The sequence below is a fragment of the Myotis brandtii genome, unplaced genomic scaffold (assembly GCF_000412655.1).
Source record: "Myotis brandtii unplaced genomic scaffold, ASM41265v1 scaffold1532, whole genome shotgun sequence".
In the NCBI taxonomy this organism is placed as follows: domain Eukaryota; kingdom Metazoa; phylum Chordata; class Mammalia; order Chiroptera; family Vespertilionidae; genus Myotis; species Myotis brandtii.
Window position 1 is genome coordinate 43,153 of NW_005355551.1, and position 15,885 is coordinate 59,037.

Consider the following 15,885-nt stretch of genomic DNA (forward strand, 5'->3'; position numbering starts at 1 on the left):
GCTCACCTTGGTAATAACATTCTGGCTGTGGATTTCTGGGATCCCTTTATACAGTTCAAGATACTACAATTGAGATTGAGCACCCAGGCTGAGTGTCAGGTATTGTGGAATCTTCTGTAAAATATAAAATTTCAACACATTTACAATAAACTCTCTGTACTGAGTGTCACTGACTCAGACCACATTAAGCTCTTGTGTGCGCAGCCAATGCAGAGCACTGTCAAAGCCCCATGCAGCCACCAGCCTTAAAATACATAAATTAGAACCCTTAGTAAGAACTGTCATGAAATCAATTAAACAAGAGCACCTGTCACCCACATTAATGCACGCTAATGTAAGCCCATATATTATTTTAGTGTATTCTCTGCAATTCTGCAGTCTTCTTCTCTAATCTGTTTTTTAAAAATATGATTTTATTGATTTTATAAAGAGAGGGAGGGAGAGGGAGAGAGAGAGAGAGAAATATTGATTGGAGAGAAACATCAATTGGCTGCCTCCAGCAAACCACCACACTATGGATTTAGCCCGTAACCCAAGCATGTGCCAATGGAAGTGAACTGAGGACCTCTAGGTTCATGGATTGAGGCACAACCACTAAACACACCAGGCAGGGTCTAATGTATTTTTACTAGAAATTTAAATTTAGCTTGGTTTAATAAAAGCCCTATTTGATAAGGTGTTAAAGAAAATTGATTTAAAGATGACCTGAATAACAGTTACAGTGGTCCCCCCTTATACAGAAATAACCTGCAGTGGATGTCTGAAACCACTAATAGTACTGAACCCTTCATATATGTTTTACCTTTTTTTAAAAAAATATATTTTATTGATTTTTTTACAGCGAGGAAGGGAGAGGGATAGAGGGTTAGAAACATCGATGAGAGAGAAACATTGATCAGCTGCCTCCTGCACACTCCCTACTAGGTATGTGCCCGCAACCAAGGTACATGCCCTTGACCGGAATTGAACCTGGGACCCTTGAGTCCATAGGCTGACGCTCTATCCACTGAGCCAAACCGGTTAGGGCTATATGTTTTACCTTATACATGCACATCTTTTTACTTAAAAGAAGTACTTTATGACATCTCCTTGGCATGTCAGAATTGCCAGCATAGCTACTCTTGTACTTTGGGTCACTATTAAGTGAAATAAGGGTGACTAGAACACGAGCACTGCAATGTTGCTGCAGTCAATGTGACAACAGGGACAGCTATAAAGTGTCTAACACCGGGTGGTGCACAGAGCCTTGATACGCTAGAGAAAGGATGGCTCATGTCCCGCCTGGGGTGGAACGAGACAGCACAAGATTCCATCAGGCTATTCAGAGTGGTGCTCAAGTAAAAACTTGGGAATTGTTTATTTCTGGAACTGACCATTTAATAATTCTGAACAGAGCTTGACTGCTGGTCACTGAAACTGGGGAAAGTGAAAGGACTACTGTATGTAAAAACAATAGCAAGACAGAGAGTAGATAAATAGATAAATATCTTACCATTGTGAGGTATTCCTAATCTGTGTCCAGTGGTATAATATCACTTGAAGGTAGACTGTGTTAAGGCAGAGATATAAATTGCAAACCGTAGAGCCACCACTAAAATAACAAACACAGAGTTATAACTAATAAGTCAGCAAAAAATAAAAAAACAAACAAAAAACCCCCAAAACCAAACCAAAACACACACACACACACACACACACACACACACCCCAGAAACCAATAGACCAATATTTCTCAAGAACACAGATTAATAATCCCTTCAAAATTCCATTATATCAAATGCAATGACATCTAAAGAGGATATTTATCTCAGTAATGTACAACCAGTTTTAAATTAAAAAATATGAAATGTAGTTTAACCTCTCAAATACAAAAAAAAGAAAAATCATATGATCATCTCTATAGATGTTAAAAACACTTAACCCAACATCTGTAACTGATAAAAACTCTTAGTAAATCAGAAGTAATTGGAAACTCCTTTCCCTAATCAAGGGCATTTATGAAAAAAATCTTTGGTTGATAGACATTTTTGTAAGTAGACTATGATAAATTAAAGATGCAGGTTCTGATTCCTAGATCAAACATGTAAAGTAGCACCAAAAGGGGAGAAATAGTCATTTCAATACTGGTGCTGTAAAAAGCATATCCATATTGAAAATAATGAAACTCAATTCTTATCCCACTCCATAAACCAGGAGTGGGCAACATCTGCCTGCTTGTTCTTAAATGGCACAGAAGCTAACCAATGATGTTTACGTATGTGGTTGAAAAAATACAAATAAATAATATTTGCAACATAGGAAATTATATGAAATTCAGATTTCAGTATCCATACACCAGGTTTATTGGAGCACAGCCATGCTCACTGTGAGTGCAGTGTCTCTGGCTCTTTGACACTGCAGGGGCAGAGCTGGGGAGCTGGGACAGAAAGCCAAAATCTTTACCATCTGACCCTTTACAGCATAAGTTTGCTAATCTTGCCATAAACAAAAACGAATAAATATGAGATGGGTCAACATTCTCAATGATCTATAAAGGTTCTAAAAGAAAACAGAGCAAATTTTCTTCATGACCTTGCAGTAGGCAAAGATGACTTTGAGAGGACAAGAAATATCTTTAAAAGCATATTTTTGTTTATTAAAAGTTTTAAAATCCTGATCAATAATATATATTAGGAAAATATACATGTATCTATGAAAAGTCATGTATTCAAAATATAAATAATTCCTACAAATCAATAATTTTATAAGATATGCAATTCAATTGTTTTTAAATAAGCAATTGAGTTCAATAGGGTGGTAAAAAAAAGGAGAAAGATCTATAAGTAGGCAGCTCCCTCTTCAAAGAGGGTTAATTTCCAGCTGCTCAGATTTTTTTTTGGCTGGAAGAACCCCACTTTAAGTCCATCCCAGGAATTTCCTTTGGTTAAAGATAACTTTTCGCCCTAGCTGGTTTGGCTCAGGGGATAGAGCATCGACCTGCATACTGAAGGGTCCCAGGTTCAATTCGGTCAAGGGCACATACCGGGGTTGAGGGCTCGGCCTCCAATAGGGGGCATGCAGGAGGCAGCCAGTCAATGATTCTCTCTCATCATTGATGTTTCTATCTCTTCTCCCTCTTTCCTCTTTCAGAAATCAATAAAAATATTTTTTAAAGAGAGGGAGAGAGAGAGAGAGAGAGAGAGAAAGAGAGAGAGAGGAGAGAACGTTTCCCCCAAGTTTCCTCTACTGCTTCCAAGGGCAGCTGCATGCATGGTGTCCTCTTCCCCAGAACACTCATTGATGAGATTTGGAATTTGTGTTTCCTTCTTAGAAAAATGCACCATGCTTTTCTCAGTGCCACCTGCAAAGGGTGAGCTGAGACAGGTAAACATCACATCAGCAGGAGCTTGCACTGTCCTGGCTGGTCCTGACTCCTAATTCAGACAGAACCCAGCCAGCCTGGGCAGTGTCAACACTGTTATTGCACAAGTGGCCACTTGGGGGCACTATGGATCCACAGAGTGAGCTGCTGATGGGGCCATATGGGACAGGGAGGGTTAAGGGACATCCTCTTGGTTTGGTCCCTACATCGGGGAGATTATCTGATGACTCAGAGGTTTGCTGATCATATCTTCTCATGTGAACTGCTATGCAGGTGTGTTGTCACATCAGGGAGCCATGTGAATGGCCTTGCCTGGAGTTAAGCTCTCTCTTGAAGCCTATGTTTGGAGAGTGTGATGGAGCTTCTTTCAGTGGGGCAGCCTGGATAATTAAAGTCAGGTGTAGAGGAAAGAACACCTGCTTTAAGGAAAACAGAGACGCAATCGTCACCTGTCACAAACCGTGCTTCACCCAGCTCAGCACAGCCAGTAGCACCTGCTCATAGGAAGATGGACAGAAAGGGGAATGCCTGGACCAGTTGAGCCTGTCCAGGAAGTGCAGATTGCCCGTGAAAGTCTACAAGGACAGTGACATCAGAACAGTGACATCACAGGCAAGCCCTCCAAACAAAGCAAAGGAACGTGCAAAAGCCTCTGATCTCTCACCCCAAACACCAGAGCCCAGAGCGGGGAGATGGCCAGTCTTTTCCTATCCAAGTCTTCCAGTGGCCCCTGGCTCCTCTACTACATGGCCCTCTGTCTTCTGAGGGCAGGTGAGTCCTGAGTTCAGGTGGATACCCCTTGAATCCAAAGTTCTTTACTGTTGCTGGCCTGTCCATCTGCTTCTTGTGCTGGTCTACAGCTTCTGTCTCCTTCTTCCACAGGTTCAGTGGCTGCTGGAGTCACCCAGTCCCCAAGACACCTAATCAAAGGTCATGGGGGGAAGGCCATTCTGAAATGCCAGCCCATCTCTGGACACAGAAGTGTTTACTGGTACCAGCAGACTCTGGGACAGGGCCCCCAGTTCCTCATTAGTTTTTATGAAAAGGAGGAGCAACAGAAAGGAAACATCCCAGATCGGTTTTCAGCAAAACAGTTCAGTAACTACAGCTCTGAGCTGGCCATGAGCGCCTTGCAGCTGGGAGACTCAGCCGTGTATCTCTGTGCCAGCAGCTTAGACACAGCCCTGCAGGGTCAATGGCTTTCTGTACTCAAACCTCCCTGTCCCAGCTGAGGATGTCACAGGAGAGGGTGGGGGCCTTAGTGAGTTCCAGGGCTTCTGTTTTTTTTTCTAAAACTCTCCCTGCCCTGCTGAGCTCAGCCAGAGCTTTCCTGAGTGTCCTCCCAGCTCTGCCAGGACCTGGAAATTCCTAGCACATGGCTAGGATAGAGTGGGGTCCAAGTTGTGTGTGCTAATGCACAGTCGACATTGTGTGTTCACTATACAGAGGAGGAAGTGCTCAGTATACCATTTTATAGACAGGAAGCTGTAGCTCCTAGATATCCCAAATATATCTTAAATGACAACCCTACATCTCCAGGCCTCAGAAGTCAACATTCCCCCAGAATTCTATGGTGCTGCCTGTGCTTGGTTCATAGAATATAACTGAGGCCTGTCTCTCCCCTCAAGAGCATCAGAGCTGGGATGGAGAGGTCACACCTCATGTGTGGTTGCACAGCTGATTGCCTGGCAATTTATAAGACACTAGAGGCCCAGTGCATGAAATTCATGCATGGGTAGGGTCCTTAGGCCTGGCCATCGATCAGGGCCGATCTGTGGGGTGACTGCCAGGGCAGTTGGTGGGGGGAGGAGCCTGGCACCCGCCTTGGCTGGCCTGGGGCCTGCAGGCTAGGGGCAGCTCCTGCATTGAGCATCTGCCCCCTGGTGGTCAGTGTGCATCATAGTGACTGGTTGTTTCATCAGTTGTTCCAATGTTTGGTCGATTTGCATATCAGGCTTTTATTATATAGGATAGTACTTCAAACCAGAGAATGTGCATTTGTCCTGTCCTAGTTCACATAGAGGGAGGCCATGATGTCCCTCTAAAGAGGAGCTAAGTGACTAGGGTGATTTCCAGAAGATTCACCAAGAAAACAGAATCTGTCCAGGAATTTCAAGAGAATTCTGGGAGTTACTACAGGGAATCAGTGTTTCTAATCCGACGTTGTATGAAGGAAGGTCTCAGCTTGCCCTCACACTCAGCACTTTCAAGCAGATAATCTGAAATCGCTAGATCTGCCCAGGTCAGGAACTGCAGAAAACAGCTAAGCATCACTGCTATTAATTGAATGGTGTAGACTTTTACAGACTGGGGTACAAGTTTATTGATGAATGCAGACGACTTCAATGCTACTCATTTTGTGCATTTACTCCAATCACCTTATCCATTGCTCATTTTCTGTGAGGTAGCACAAATTACCCAGGGTACAGGTGAAAACACTGATTGTTAGAGTTTGGATACTTTGCTAAAGGGGCACAGCTAACAAATATCAGAACTGGGACTCAAACATGGGCCATACTGACTTCCACCCATGCTTTAAATCACCCCACCCTTCTGCTCTTGGTAGAGGGAGGCATCTTCAAAATGAGAACATGGACCCAAAGATCCCTTTCAGAAACTCTGGCTCTGACACAAATCATTTGCATAACAGCTTCACTTGGAAGATGACATGCTAAAGAAGAAAGAGATCCAGCTTTGGGAACCTGTCTGTTCATATTCTGACCTGCCTCGGGATGATGACTCAGAAACTATTTGCCTGAGTTTTTACATTTGTAAACTGGGGGCAATAATGCGTGTCTTGTAGATATTTAAAACAAGCAAATATAACAAATTGCTTAATAAAAAATATAGGCTCAAGTAATCTTTGTTCTCTATAAACTCTGTGACAAATCTCCAGTGTAGAAATTTTTTTGCTATGTGCAGCTCTGGGATCAAAGGCAGGCAGGGGTTACTTTTGCCTGACTCATCTATGGCTCAGAAAGAAACTTCTTTGAAATGCAAATCCTGTTGCCTAATAATTTATTGGGTAAAATTAACTACTGAGAGGTGCTCTTAAGGGAAAATGCAAAGGTGACCCAGGACAGCATTTCCTGTTTTATGTTAAGTCTGATGTACAAGAAGGTGTGGTGCTTCCAGAAAGTTGTGGCTTCTGAGTGACTGGTGATCACACAGAAGAGCTGATGGAAGGGACAGTTTTGTGTGAAGAGAAACCATTATAGTGGAGCTTCTAGTGCCATCCATCCCATCCCACCTCTGGTATCAGCCTCAGCTGCAGTGAACAATTACATGCAAGTTTATGTGCATTTACCTGGTTCTGACAGCATTTACCCCCTCACTTGCAGGCTGGGAGCCCCCCTGCTTTCTGCTCTGGCCTCCTCTCTATCATGGGAGCCCACATGGCCTGCACAGCAGGGCAGCCAGAGCTGCAGAAGTGCTAATGCTCCTGGAAGGAAAGGAGCCAGGGATGAAAGCTCAGCCTCTGTATCCAGGAGGACAGCCCAGGAGGTGGTCTGTGTGCTTCTCTGCAGGTTCCAACAAAATCCATCTCCTGATGTCCCAGCACAACCGCAATATTGCACCTTATTCTGATTTTCTCCTTCCATGACCTTTCCTCCCTGCTCTCTTTCGCCTGCTTCCTGAGATCATTTCCAAAATAAACTACTTGCACCTAAATCCTCATCTCAGATGGGTCTCCAGGGGCAGCCTAAACAGTGACAGTGATGGATGGAAATGACCATCAGAAGTCTCTTCTCTTTGAAAGAGGAACTGCCATTTTTGTTTCATTCATTCTGCCATCCAATCATTCAAAAAGTCTTATAAAAATAAAGTTTTAGCCCTAACTGGTTTGGCTCAGTGGATAGAGTGTCAGCCTGCAGACTGAAGGGTCCCAGGTTCGATTCCAGTCAAGGGCATGTACCTTGGTTGTGGGCACATCCCCAGTAGGGCGTGTGCAGGAGGCAGCTGATTGATGTTTCTAACTCTCTATCCCTCTCCCTTCCTCCCTGTAAAAAAATCAATAAAATACATTAAAAAAATAAAGTTTTATAACAACAGGTTTAAATAGATTTTTCACAGTTCACTTTGGTTTATTTAAAATTCTCAACAGACTCGCATGGGTCTCTGCTCCTTTCAAGCTCTGAAATAGGTTCTATTTGTGACTGACTAGATTGAGTTATGTTTACAGAAGTTGAGTCTGCCTGGACTCCAATAACCATTCATTCCTTTCATTCAACAAACCCTAATTGAATTCAGGTAAAGAGTCATTTGGGCTTGGTGGAAATGTATGCTTATAATTATGGTGCTTTTCTAAAAAGAAAACAAGAAAATATTTAGAAGTCTTGGACAGTTTCTGCACAAATGAGAAGGCCTGAAATTATTCTTCATTGCCTGCATGGCCCATCCTGCCTTCACTATTTACCATATACAGGCACTATCTAGGAGCTTGGGAAACACCTATGCAAAAACACAAGGTCCAGAAAAAAGCTTTCTGATGACATTCATTTTTTATTGAACATCACATTTATGACTCTAATTCATTAATTTATAGGAAAATTACAAAGGAGCTATTCCTGGTAAATGCGTATTTTACTAAAGTAATTAGTGTATTATTGAGAATACTAACAATATGGATAGATGATATCTGATTGTGAGAACAGTCCTCAGATCTCTGGGATTCCATGTACTCTAACCCAAACAATGTGAGTCCTAGTGAAAACTCTCTATTTTGCACTGCTCCAGCCTGGTATGCGGCTCCTTTGCTGTGTGGCTCTTGTTCCCCGGGGACCAGATAACTTCTGGACAAGATATAAAGGCCTTTCCTGGGTTGGACAGGCACCAAGCTGCCAGCCTTTCTATGCAATGGCCATCAACCTCCTCCTTGCCTCTGATTTCTGATTCCTTGTCCTTTCTCACTGTTGTGTGATTATAGTTGCCCATCAAGATGACATCAATATATGCAGTCACAGAAATGGGGACACCTCACCCTGAGATATAACCTGTATAAGCAATAGCAGCTCCAACTGATATTGACTAGTTGCAAGCGTGGCACTGTAGCTCATTTAGGATTTAATCAATATTCTCCCATACTGTCGGGGGGAGGAGCGGGGGTGTGTGCAAGACCTCTGAATGGAAACAGAACATTTTCTTGTGATTCTGCAAGCATCAGAAATGTGTACCTCTGGCTGAATATCTCTTTCACCTGGCTAACAAGCCTACTCTCTCTTTAACAAAAAGCACTGTCATGGGGACTTAGGTGAAACAGTTTTCTGTGGCTTCAGCTAAAACCAAGGGAGACCACAGGGATCTGAACACGAAAGGTGGGGCTCCCATCAGTCAGTGAATTGTGAGACAAAGCAAAACAAGTCTTCAGATTCCAATGACCCTGACCTTAAAGCTTTGAAAACTTCCTGGACATCAGGTGGTTCCTGTGACTGAGAGGGTCATTGATTTGTTCTAGTGGGGAAGGGGTGTGGCAGGTTAGTTCTGCAGAAAAAGCATTTGTCAAGGACAGTGACATCACTGAGTCTATTTCCTCAAAAGAGAACAGAAAGACATGAGATTCTGCCCTGGATCTGAAATGGTCACCAGGCTCTTCTTCTGGGTGGCTCTTTGTCTCCTGTGGGCAGGTGAGTACAGGTGGGCTACCTGCACTAGATTCCCAAGACCTCAGCCAAAGCCTTCATCTTAGAATGACAGCATCATGAATGTGGCTCTCTCTTTACAGGACACCTGGATGCTGAATCACCTAGAGCCCAATATACAAGGTCACAGGGAAAGAAAAGAAGGTAACTCTCAGGTGTCACCAGACAGATAACCAAACCATTATGTACTGGTATCGCCAAGACCTGGGCCATGGGCTGACCTGCACTAGATTCCCAAGTCCTCAGCCAAAGCCTTCATCTTAGGATGACAGCATCATGCCTGTGGCTCTCTCTTTACAGGACACCTGGATGCCTGAATCACCTAGAGCCCAACATACAAGGTCACAGGGAAAGAAAAGAAGGTGGCTCTCAGGTGTCACCAGACAGATAACCAAACCGTTATGTACTGGTATCGCCAAGACCTGGGCCATGGGCTGAGTCTGATCCAGTACTCATATGGTGTTGGCAGCATTGAAAAAGGAGCAGTCTCTGATGGGTACAGTGTCACTAGATCAAATACAGAGAACTTTGCCCTCACACTGGACTCAGCCACCTCCTCTCAGACATCTGTGTATTTCTGTGCCAGCCGTGAATCCATAGTGGTTCATGGCTGACTCCTCTCTACACAAAAAGGTAGGGATGGGGCCCTGAATACTGACTCCACAGAGCCCTATGCAAACTAACAAACCATGGAACCCCCAGTGGCCTGTGCCTGCAGGATGAACTTCAGTGTGTGCTGAGGTCCACCTGCAGGGCAGTGTCTGCCAGGCCCAGACCAGACCTCGGACCCCGGACACACACTCCCCACTGTTGCTGTCAGTTAGCAAAGACTGAAAATAGACTCTTATTTCAAAGAGTAGAACCCTAAAAGTACTGGAGTGAGAATATCTTCCTGAGACAACAGCATTTCTTCCCACTTCTTTGTGGGAACCTTATTTGAGAAAGCTATGACGTGTTCATCAACCCTGTGTTGACACCACAACCAACATTGTAATTCTACTGCCACTTGAATTAAAAACACAAACTGAGCAAGTCTAGAGCCTGTGGAAATGTTACTTGTTTCTACTGAGTTTGGAAATGCAGGCCCTAGAGGGCGCTCATTTACCTTCCTTTTCAGATAAAGGGGATTGATGATTCACAGGCTGGACCTAGAATGAGGGGTCAGAGCCTCCACCCTCTTGTAATTTGGGGACATTTATTTACTTTAGAACTGACTTGTAAATACAAGAGGTATTGTGATAAGGAGTTGAGGGCAAAAGTCAATATGTATATAAATGAATTAATAATAGAGGGTATTGTTTGACCTTTAAAGTTAATAGAAGAACCTAACCAACTTAGATCAGTACCCACCAGAGGCACCATTTCATCCCCAGCAGCTTTGAACTGTGAATTCAAACTGCTTTCAGGGCAAAGAGCAAAGACCTGACAATTCTACCATCTTTCCCACCTTTTCCTTCCCACATATCCTGGTGCTGCCCAAATCCTGGGAAGGACCAAGAAAATGCAGGATGAAGGTTAGAAATAGGAGAGCTCAGAGTGAAGGTGATAAAGTCAGCATTTTAGTCCTCAACTGTCAAGTGCTGCTGAGAGACACATCTCTTGATTGCCTCCTGCACACACCCATACTGGATGCCAGGAATCGAGCCTGCAACCGAGGTACATGCCCTTGACTGGAATCAAACCCAGGACCCTTTAGTTCTTGGGGCAATACTCTATCCACTGAGGCAATTGAGCTAGGGCCACTTGTCGTAATTGATTGAACATCATGACCGCCCCCAATAAAATCAGTGAGGATATAGAAGACATAAACAACATTAATGATCACCCCAACCTAACGGATATTTACAGTTCACCCAATAGCAGCAGAATACATATTCTATCGAGTGCTCATGGACCATGGACCAGAATGCTATAGACTTTGGGTATAAAATAAGTATTGACACATTTAACAGAATTCAAGTCATACAAAGCATGTTCTCTCAACCACAGAGGAATTCAATTAGATATCAATAACAGAAAGAGATCTGGAAAAATTCCAAATATTTGGAAACGAAATAGCAATCCTCTAAATAACGCATGAGGCTAAGAGCAAATCAAAATGGAAATTATAAAGGGATTTTAACTTAATGAAAATATATCAAAATTTGTAGGATGCCACTAATGAAGTACCTACTGAGGAACCCGAAAACTCAGGAATAATTCCCTACTCATCCTGAGGCCAGCACTGCTATGCTACTCAAATGAGACCGAGAAATTACCAAAACAACACTAAACAAAAACCTACAGACCAATATACCTCATGGACACAGATTAACAATCCTTTTAGAATTCAGTATATCAAAATGCAATGACATCTACAGAGGGTAACACACATCATAATCAAGTGGGGCTTATCTCACTAAAGTGCAGTTAGTTTAATATTAAAAAATATGTCGATGTACTCAAATATTAAAAAAATCACATGATCATCTCTATAAATTCTTAAAAACATTTGATTAAAGCCAACATCAATTCCTGATAAAAATTCAGTAAATTGGAAGTAATTGAAAAAAGTCCCCCTAATCAAGGGCATGTATGAAAAAATTTATGGTTAATGGACATTTTTGCAGGTACAGTATGGTCAGTTAAACATGCATATTGTAATCCCTAGACCAAACATTAAAAGTAGCACAAAAGGAGTGAAATAGTCATTTCAACAATGGTGCTGGAAAAATAATCAGTGGTGCATATGGGAAAATAATGATTTTTAATCCTACCTCACTCCATCTTATAGGGCCCAGAAGCTAACCAATGGTGTTTACATTTTTAAGTGGTTGAGAAAGATTAAAATCCAGTATTTGTGACATACAAAATTTCTGTAAAATTCAGATTTTGGTATCCATACAGGAAGTTTATTGGAGCACAGCCTCGCTCCCTCACGTACACAGTGTCTCTGGCTGCTTTGGCACAGCTGTGGCAGAGCTGAGCAGCTGGGACAGAAAACCGGAAATATTTACAGAAGACTTTTGCTGATTTTGCAAACTTTCATATGAGATGGGTCAGCATTCATTATGACATATAAAGCTTCTGAAAAAAAAGCAGAGCAAATTCTTTTCATGACCTTGGAGTAGCAAAGATTTCATAGAGAGAACAAAAAATATTCTAATCTTTAAAAAGCACATTTTTCTTTACAAATATTTTGAAATCCTGTTCATCAAAAGAAATCAAGAAAAAATATATATCTGAGGAAGGGCATGTATAAAAAATAAAAATAATTCCTACAAATGAATAATTTTTAAAGGTGAGTAATTCAATTTTAAAAAGATTAAAGAGTTGAATAGGGTGATCTCACCTCCACCCCTGCCCCGCCCCCCAAAAAAGGATCTATAAGTAGGCACTTCATAGAGGGTTTATTTTCAGCTGTGTAGGAGCATTTTTGGCAGCTAGAACCCCATGGTCTACCCTGCCCAAGAATTACCTTTGGTTAAAGACAGCACTTTGCCCAAGGTCCCTCTACCCCTTCCCAGGGCAGCAAATGCATGGTGTCCTCCGTCCTAGAACACTCATTGATGATATTTAGAATTTTATTCCCTTTTTGGAAATATGCATCACGCCATCTTCACTACCACCTGGAAAGAGTGAACTTGAAACAGGCAAACATCATATCAGCAGGAACAGTGCAGGGTCCCGACCAATCCTGAGGCCTAATTTAGACAGAACCCAGCCAGCCTGGGCACTGTCAACACCGCTACTGCACAAGTGGCCGCGTGGGGGCGCTGTGTATCCACTGAGTGAGCTGCTGAAGGGGTCCTGTGGGAGAGGGAGGGTTAAGGGAGTCTTGGCTTGGTCCCTACATCAGGGAGACTATCTGATGAATCAGGTTTGCTGATCATATCTTCTCACACTAACTGCTATGCAGGTGTGTTGGTCACAGCAGGAAGCCACGAGCTTGGCTTGTCTGGAGGTAAGGCTTCTCTTGGAGCCTATGTTTGGTGGAGAGTGTGAGGGAGCTTCCTTCTGTGGGGTAGCCTGGATAATTCAAGTCAGGTATAGAGCAAGGAGCACCTGCTTCTAGGAAACAGAGAAGCTGTGGGGATGACCACAGGCCCAAACCCTGCCTGGACAGCTCAGCACAGCCAGTAGCACCTGTTCATAGGAAGATGGACAGAATGAGGAATGCCTGGAGCAGCTGAGCCTGTCCAGGAGGTGCAAGGTGCCTGTGGAGCCTACAAGGACAGTGACATCACAGGCAAGCCCTCCACTCAGAGCAAAGGGAGGGGCAAAGCCTCTGCTCTCTCACCCTAAGCACCAGAGCCCAGAGCTGGGAGATGGCCAGTCTTATCCTGTCCAAATCTTCCAGGGGCCCTCAGCTCCTCTGCTGCTTGGCCCTCTGTCTCCTGGGGGCAGGTGAGTCCTAAGTTCAGGTGGGACATCCTTGAACCCAAAGTTCTTAACTGTCACTGCCTGTCCATGTCCTTCCTGTGCTGGTCTCCAGCTTCTGTCTGCTTCCTCCACAGGTTCAGTGGCTGCTGGAGTTACCCAGTCCCCAAGACATGTAATCAAAGGCCAAGGGGGGATGGTCATTCTGAAGTGCCACCCCATCTCCGGACACAGAAGTGTGTACTGGTACCAGCAGACTCTGGGACATGGCCCTCAGTTCCTCGTTGAATATTTTGAAAAGGAGGAGAGAGAAAAAGGGAGCATCCCTGATCGGTTCTCAGGAAAACAGTCCAGTGACTACAGCTCTGAGCTGACCCTGAGCGCCTTGCAACTGGGAGACTCAGCTGTGTATCTCTGTGCCAGCAGCTTAGACACAGCCCTGCAGGATCAATGGCTTTCTGTACTCAAACCTCCCTGCCCCAGCTGAGGATGTCACAGGAGAGGGAGGGGGCCTTAGCAAGTTGCCAGTATAGGGCTAACTTCTTTTGCAACATCCTCCCTGCCCTGCTGAGCTCAGCCTGAGCTTTCCTGACTATCCTCCCAGCTCTGCCAGCACCTTGCAATTCCTAGCACATGGCAGGAACTCCTGCTGTGGTAGATTGATTGTCCACGTTGTGTGTGCTAATGCATGGTAGACATTGTGTGTCCATTTTACAGAAGATAAAATGCTCCATATATGGTTTTATAGCCAGGATGTTGCAGCTCCTGGATGTCCCAAATATTTCACATTTGTCAACCATACATCTCCAGGCCTCAGAAGTCAACATTCCCCTAGAATTCCATAGTGCTGCCTGTGCCTTAGTTAATGGAATACTATGCAACTATACAAAAGAAGTATCTCTCATCCATTGAGACAGCAAGGAAGGACCTGGAGAGTATTATGCTAAGCAAAGTAATTCAGTCAGAGAAAGACAAGTATCACATGATCTCACTTACATGTGGAATCTAGTGAACAAAATAGATACAGAGACATAGAAGCATGGAGCAGAATGACATACCTCAGAGGGAAGGGGGGAGAGTGGAAAGGGAAGAGCTAACCAAAGAACTAATATGCATATATGCCTAATCCATGGTCATAGACAATAGTGTAGTGAAGGTCTAGGTGGAGGCTGGAACGGGGTGAAGGGGGTCAGTGTGTGTGGAGGGGGGCTGCAAAATAAGACATCTATAATACTTTCAACAATAAAAATAAATTTTATAAAAGTAAAAGAAACAAAATAAAATATAACAGAGCCCTGTCTCTGCCATTTCAAGAGCATCAGAGCACGTATGCAGAGGTCACCCATCATGTGTGGTTACACAGCTGATTGCCTGCCAACTTCTAGGATACAGAACTTCAAGCCAGAGAACATGTCTGTCCTGTCCTAGTTCACATAGAGCGAGACCATGATGTCCCTCCAATAAAGGAGCTAAGGGACTATGGAATTTCCAGACTAGCAGAAGATGCATCAAGAAAACAGAAGCCCCCAGGATGTTAGCTCCTGGATGTCCCAAATATTTCACATTTGTCAACCATACATCTCCAGGCCTCAGAAGTCAACATTCCCCTAGAATTCCATAGTGCTGCCTGTGCCTTAGTTAATGGAATACTATGCAACTATACAAAAGAAGTATCTCTCATCCATTGAGACAGCAAGGAAGGACCTGGAGAGTATTATGCTAAGCAAAGTAATTCAGTCAGAGAAAGACAAGTATCACATGATCTCACTTAGATGTGGAATCTAGTGAACAAAATAGATACAGAGACATAGAAGCATGGAACAGAATGACGTACCTCAGAGGGAAGCGGGAGAGTGGAAAGGGAAGAGCTAACCAAAGAACTAATATGCATATATGCCTAATCCATGGTCATAGACAATAGTGTAGTAAAGGTCTTCTAGATGGAGGCTGGAACAGGGTGAAGGAGGTCAGTGTGGGGGGAGGGCAAAAAATAAGACATCTATACTACTTTCAACAATAAAAATAAATTTTATAAAAGTAAAAGAAACAAAATAAAATATAACAGAGCCCTGTCTTTGCCATTTCCAGAGTATCAGAGCAAGTATGCAGAGGTCACCCATCATGTGTGGTTACACAGCTGATTGCCTGCCAACTTCTAGGATACAAAACTTCAAGCCAGAGAACATGTCTGTCCTGTCCTAGTTCACATAGAGCGAGACCATGATGTCCCTCCAATAAAGGAGCTAAGGGACTATGGAATTTCCAGACTAGCAGAAGATGCATCAAGAAAACAGAAGCCCTCTAGGAATTGCAGGCAGGATTCTGGGGGTTACTGCAGGGAATCAGTGTTTCGAAACCTGGAAAGTGTGGAGGAAGGAGGGTCTCAGCTTGCCTAAACTTTCCATCAGAACATCTGAAATCGCTACTTCTGCCCAGGTCAGGGACTGCAGAAAACAGCTGAGCAAAACAGCTATTAAATGAATGGTGTAGACCAGTGGTTCTCAACCTTGGCTGCACATTAGAATC

The 15,885-nt window shown here is 43.5% G+C and overlaps 2 gene segments (V, D, J or C); both read left to right on the forward strand.

The window, feature by feature from the left end:
- The first annotated feature begins 4,053 nt into the window (after positions 1-4,053).
- Positions 4,054-4,593, forward strand: LOC102248700. The segment is given in 2 exon segments: positions 4,054-4,132; positions 4,244-4,593. Coding segments are annotated over 2 exon segments (429 nt in total).
- An 8,714-nt stretch (positions 4,594-13,307) lies between these two features.
- On the forward strand, positions 13,308-13,846 carry LOC102248997. The segment is given in 2 exon segments: positions 13,308-13,386; positions 13,497-13,846. Coding segments are annotated over 2 exon segments (429 nt in total).
- The last annotated feature ends 2,039 nt before the right edge of the window (positions 13,847-15,885 follow it).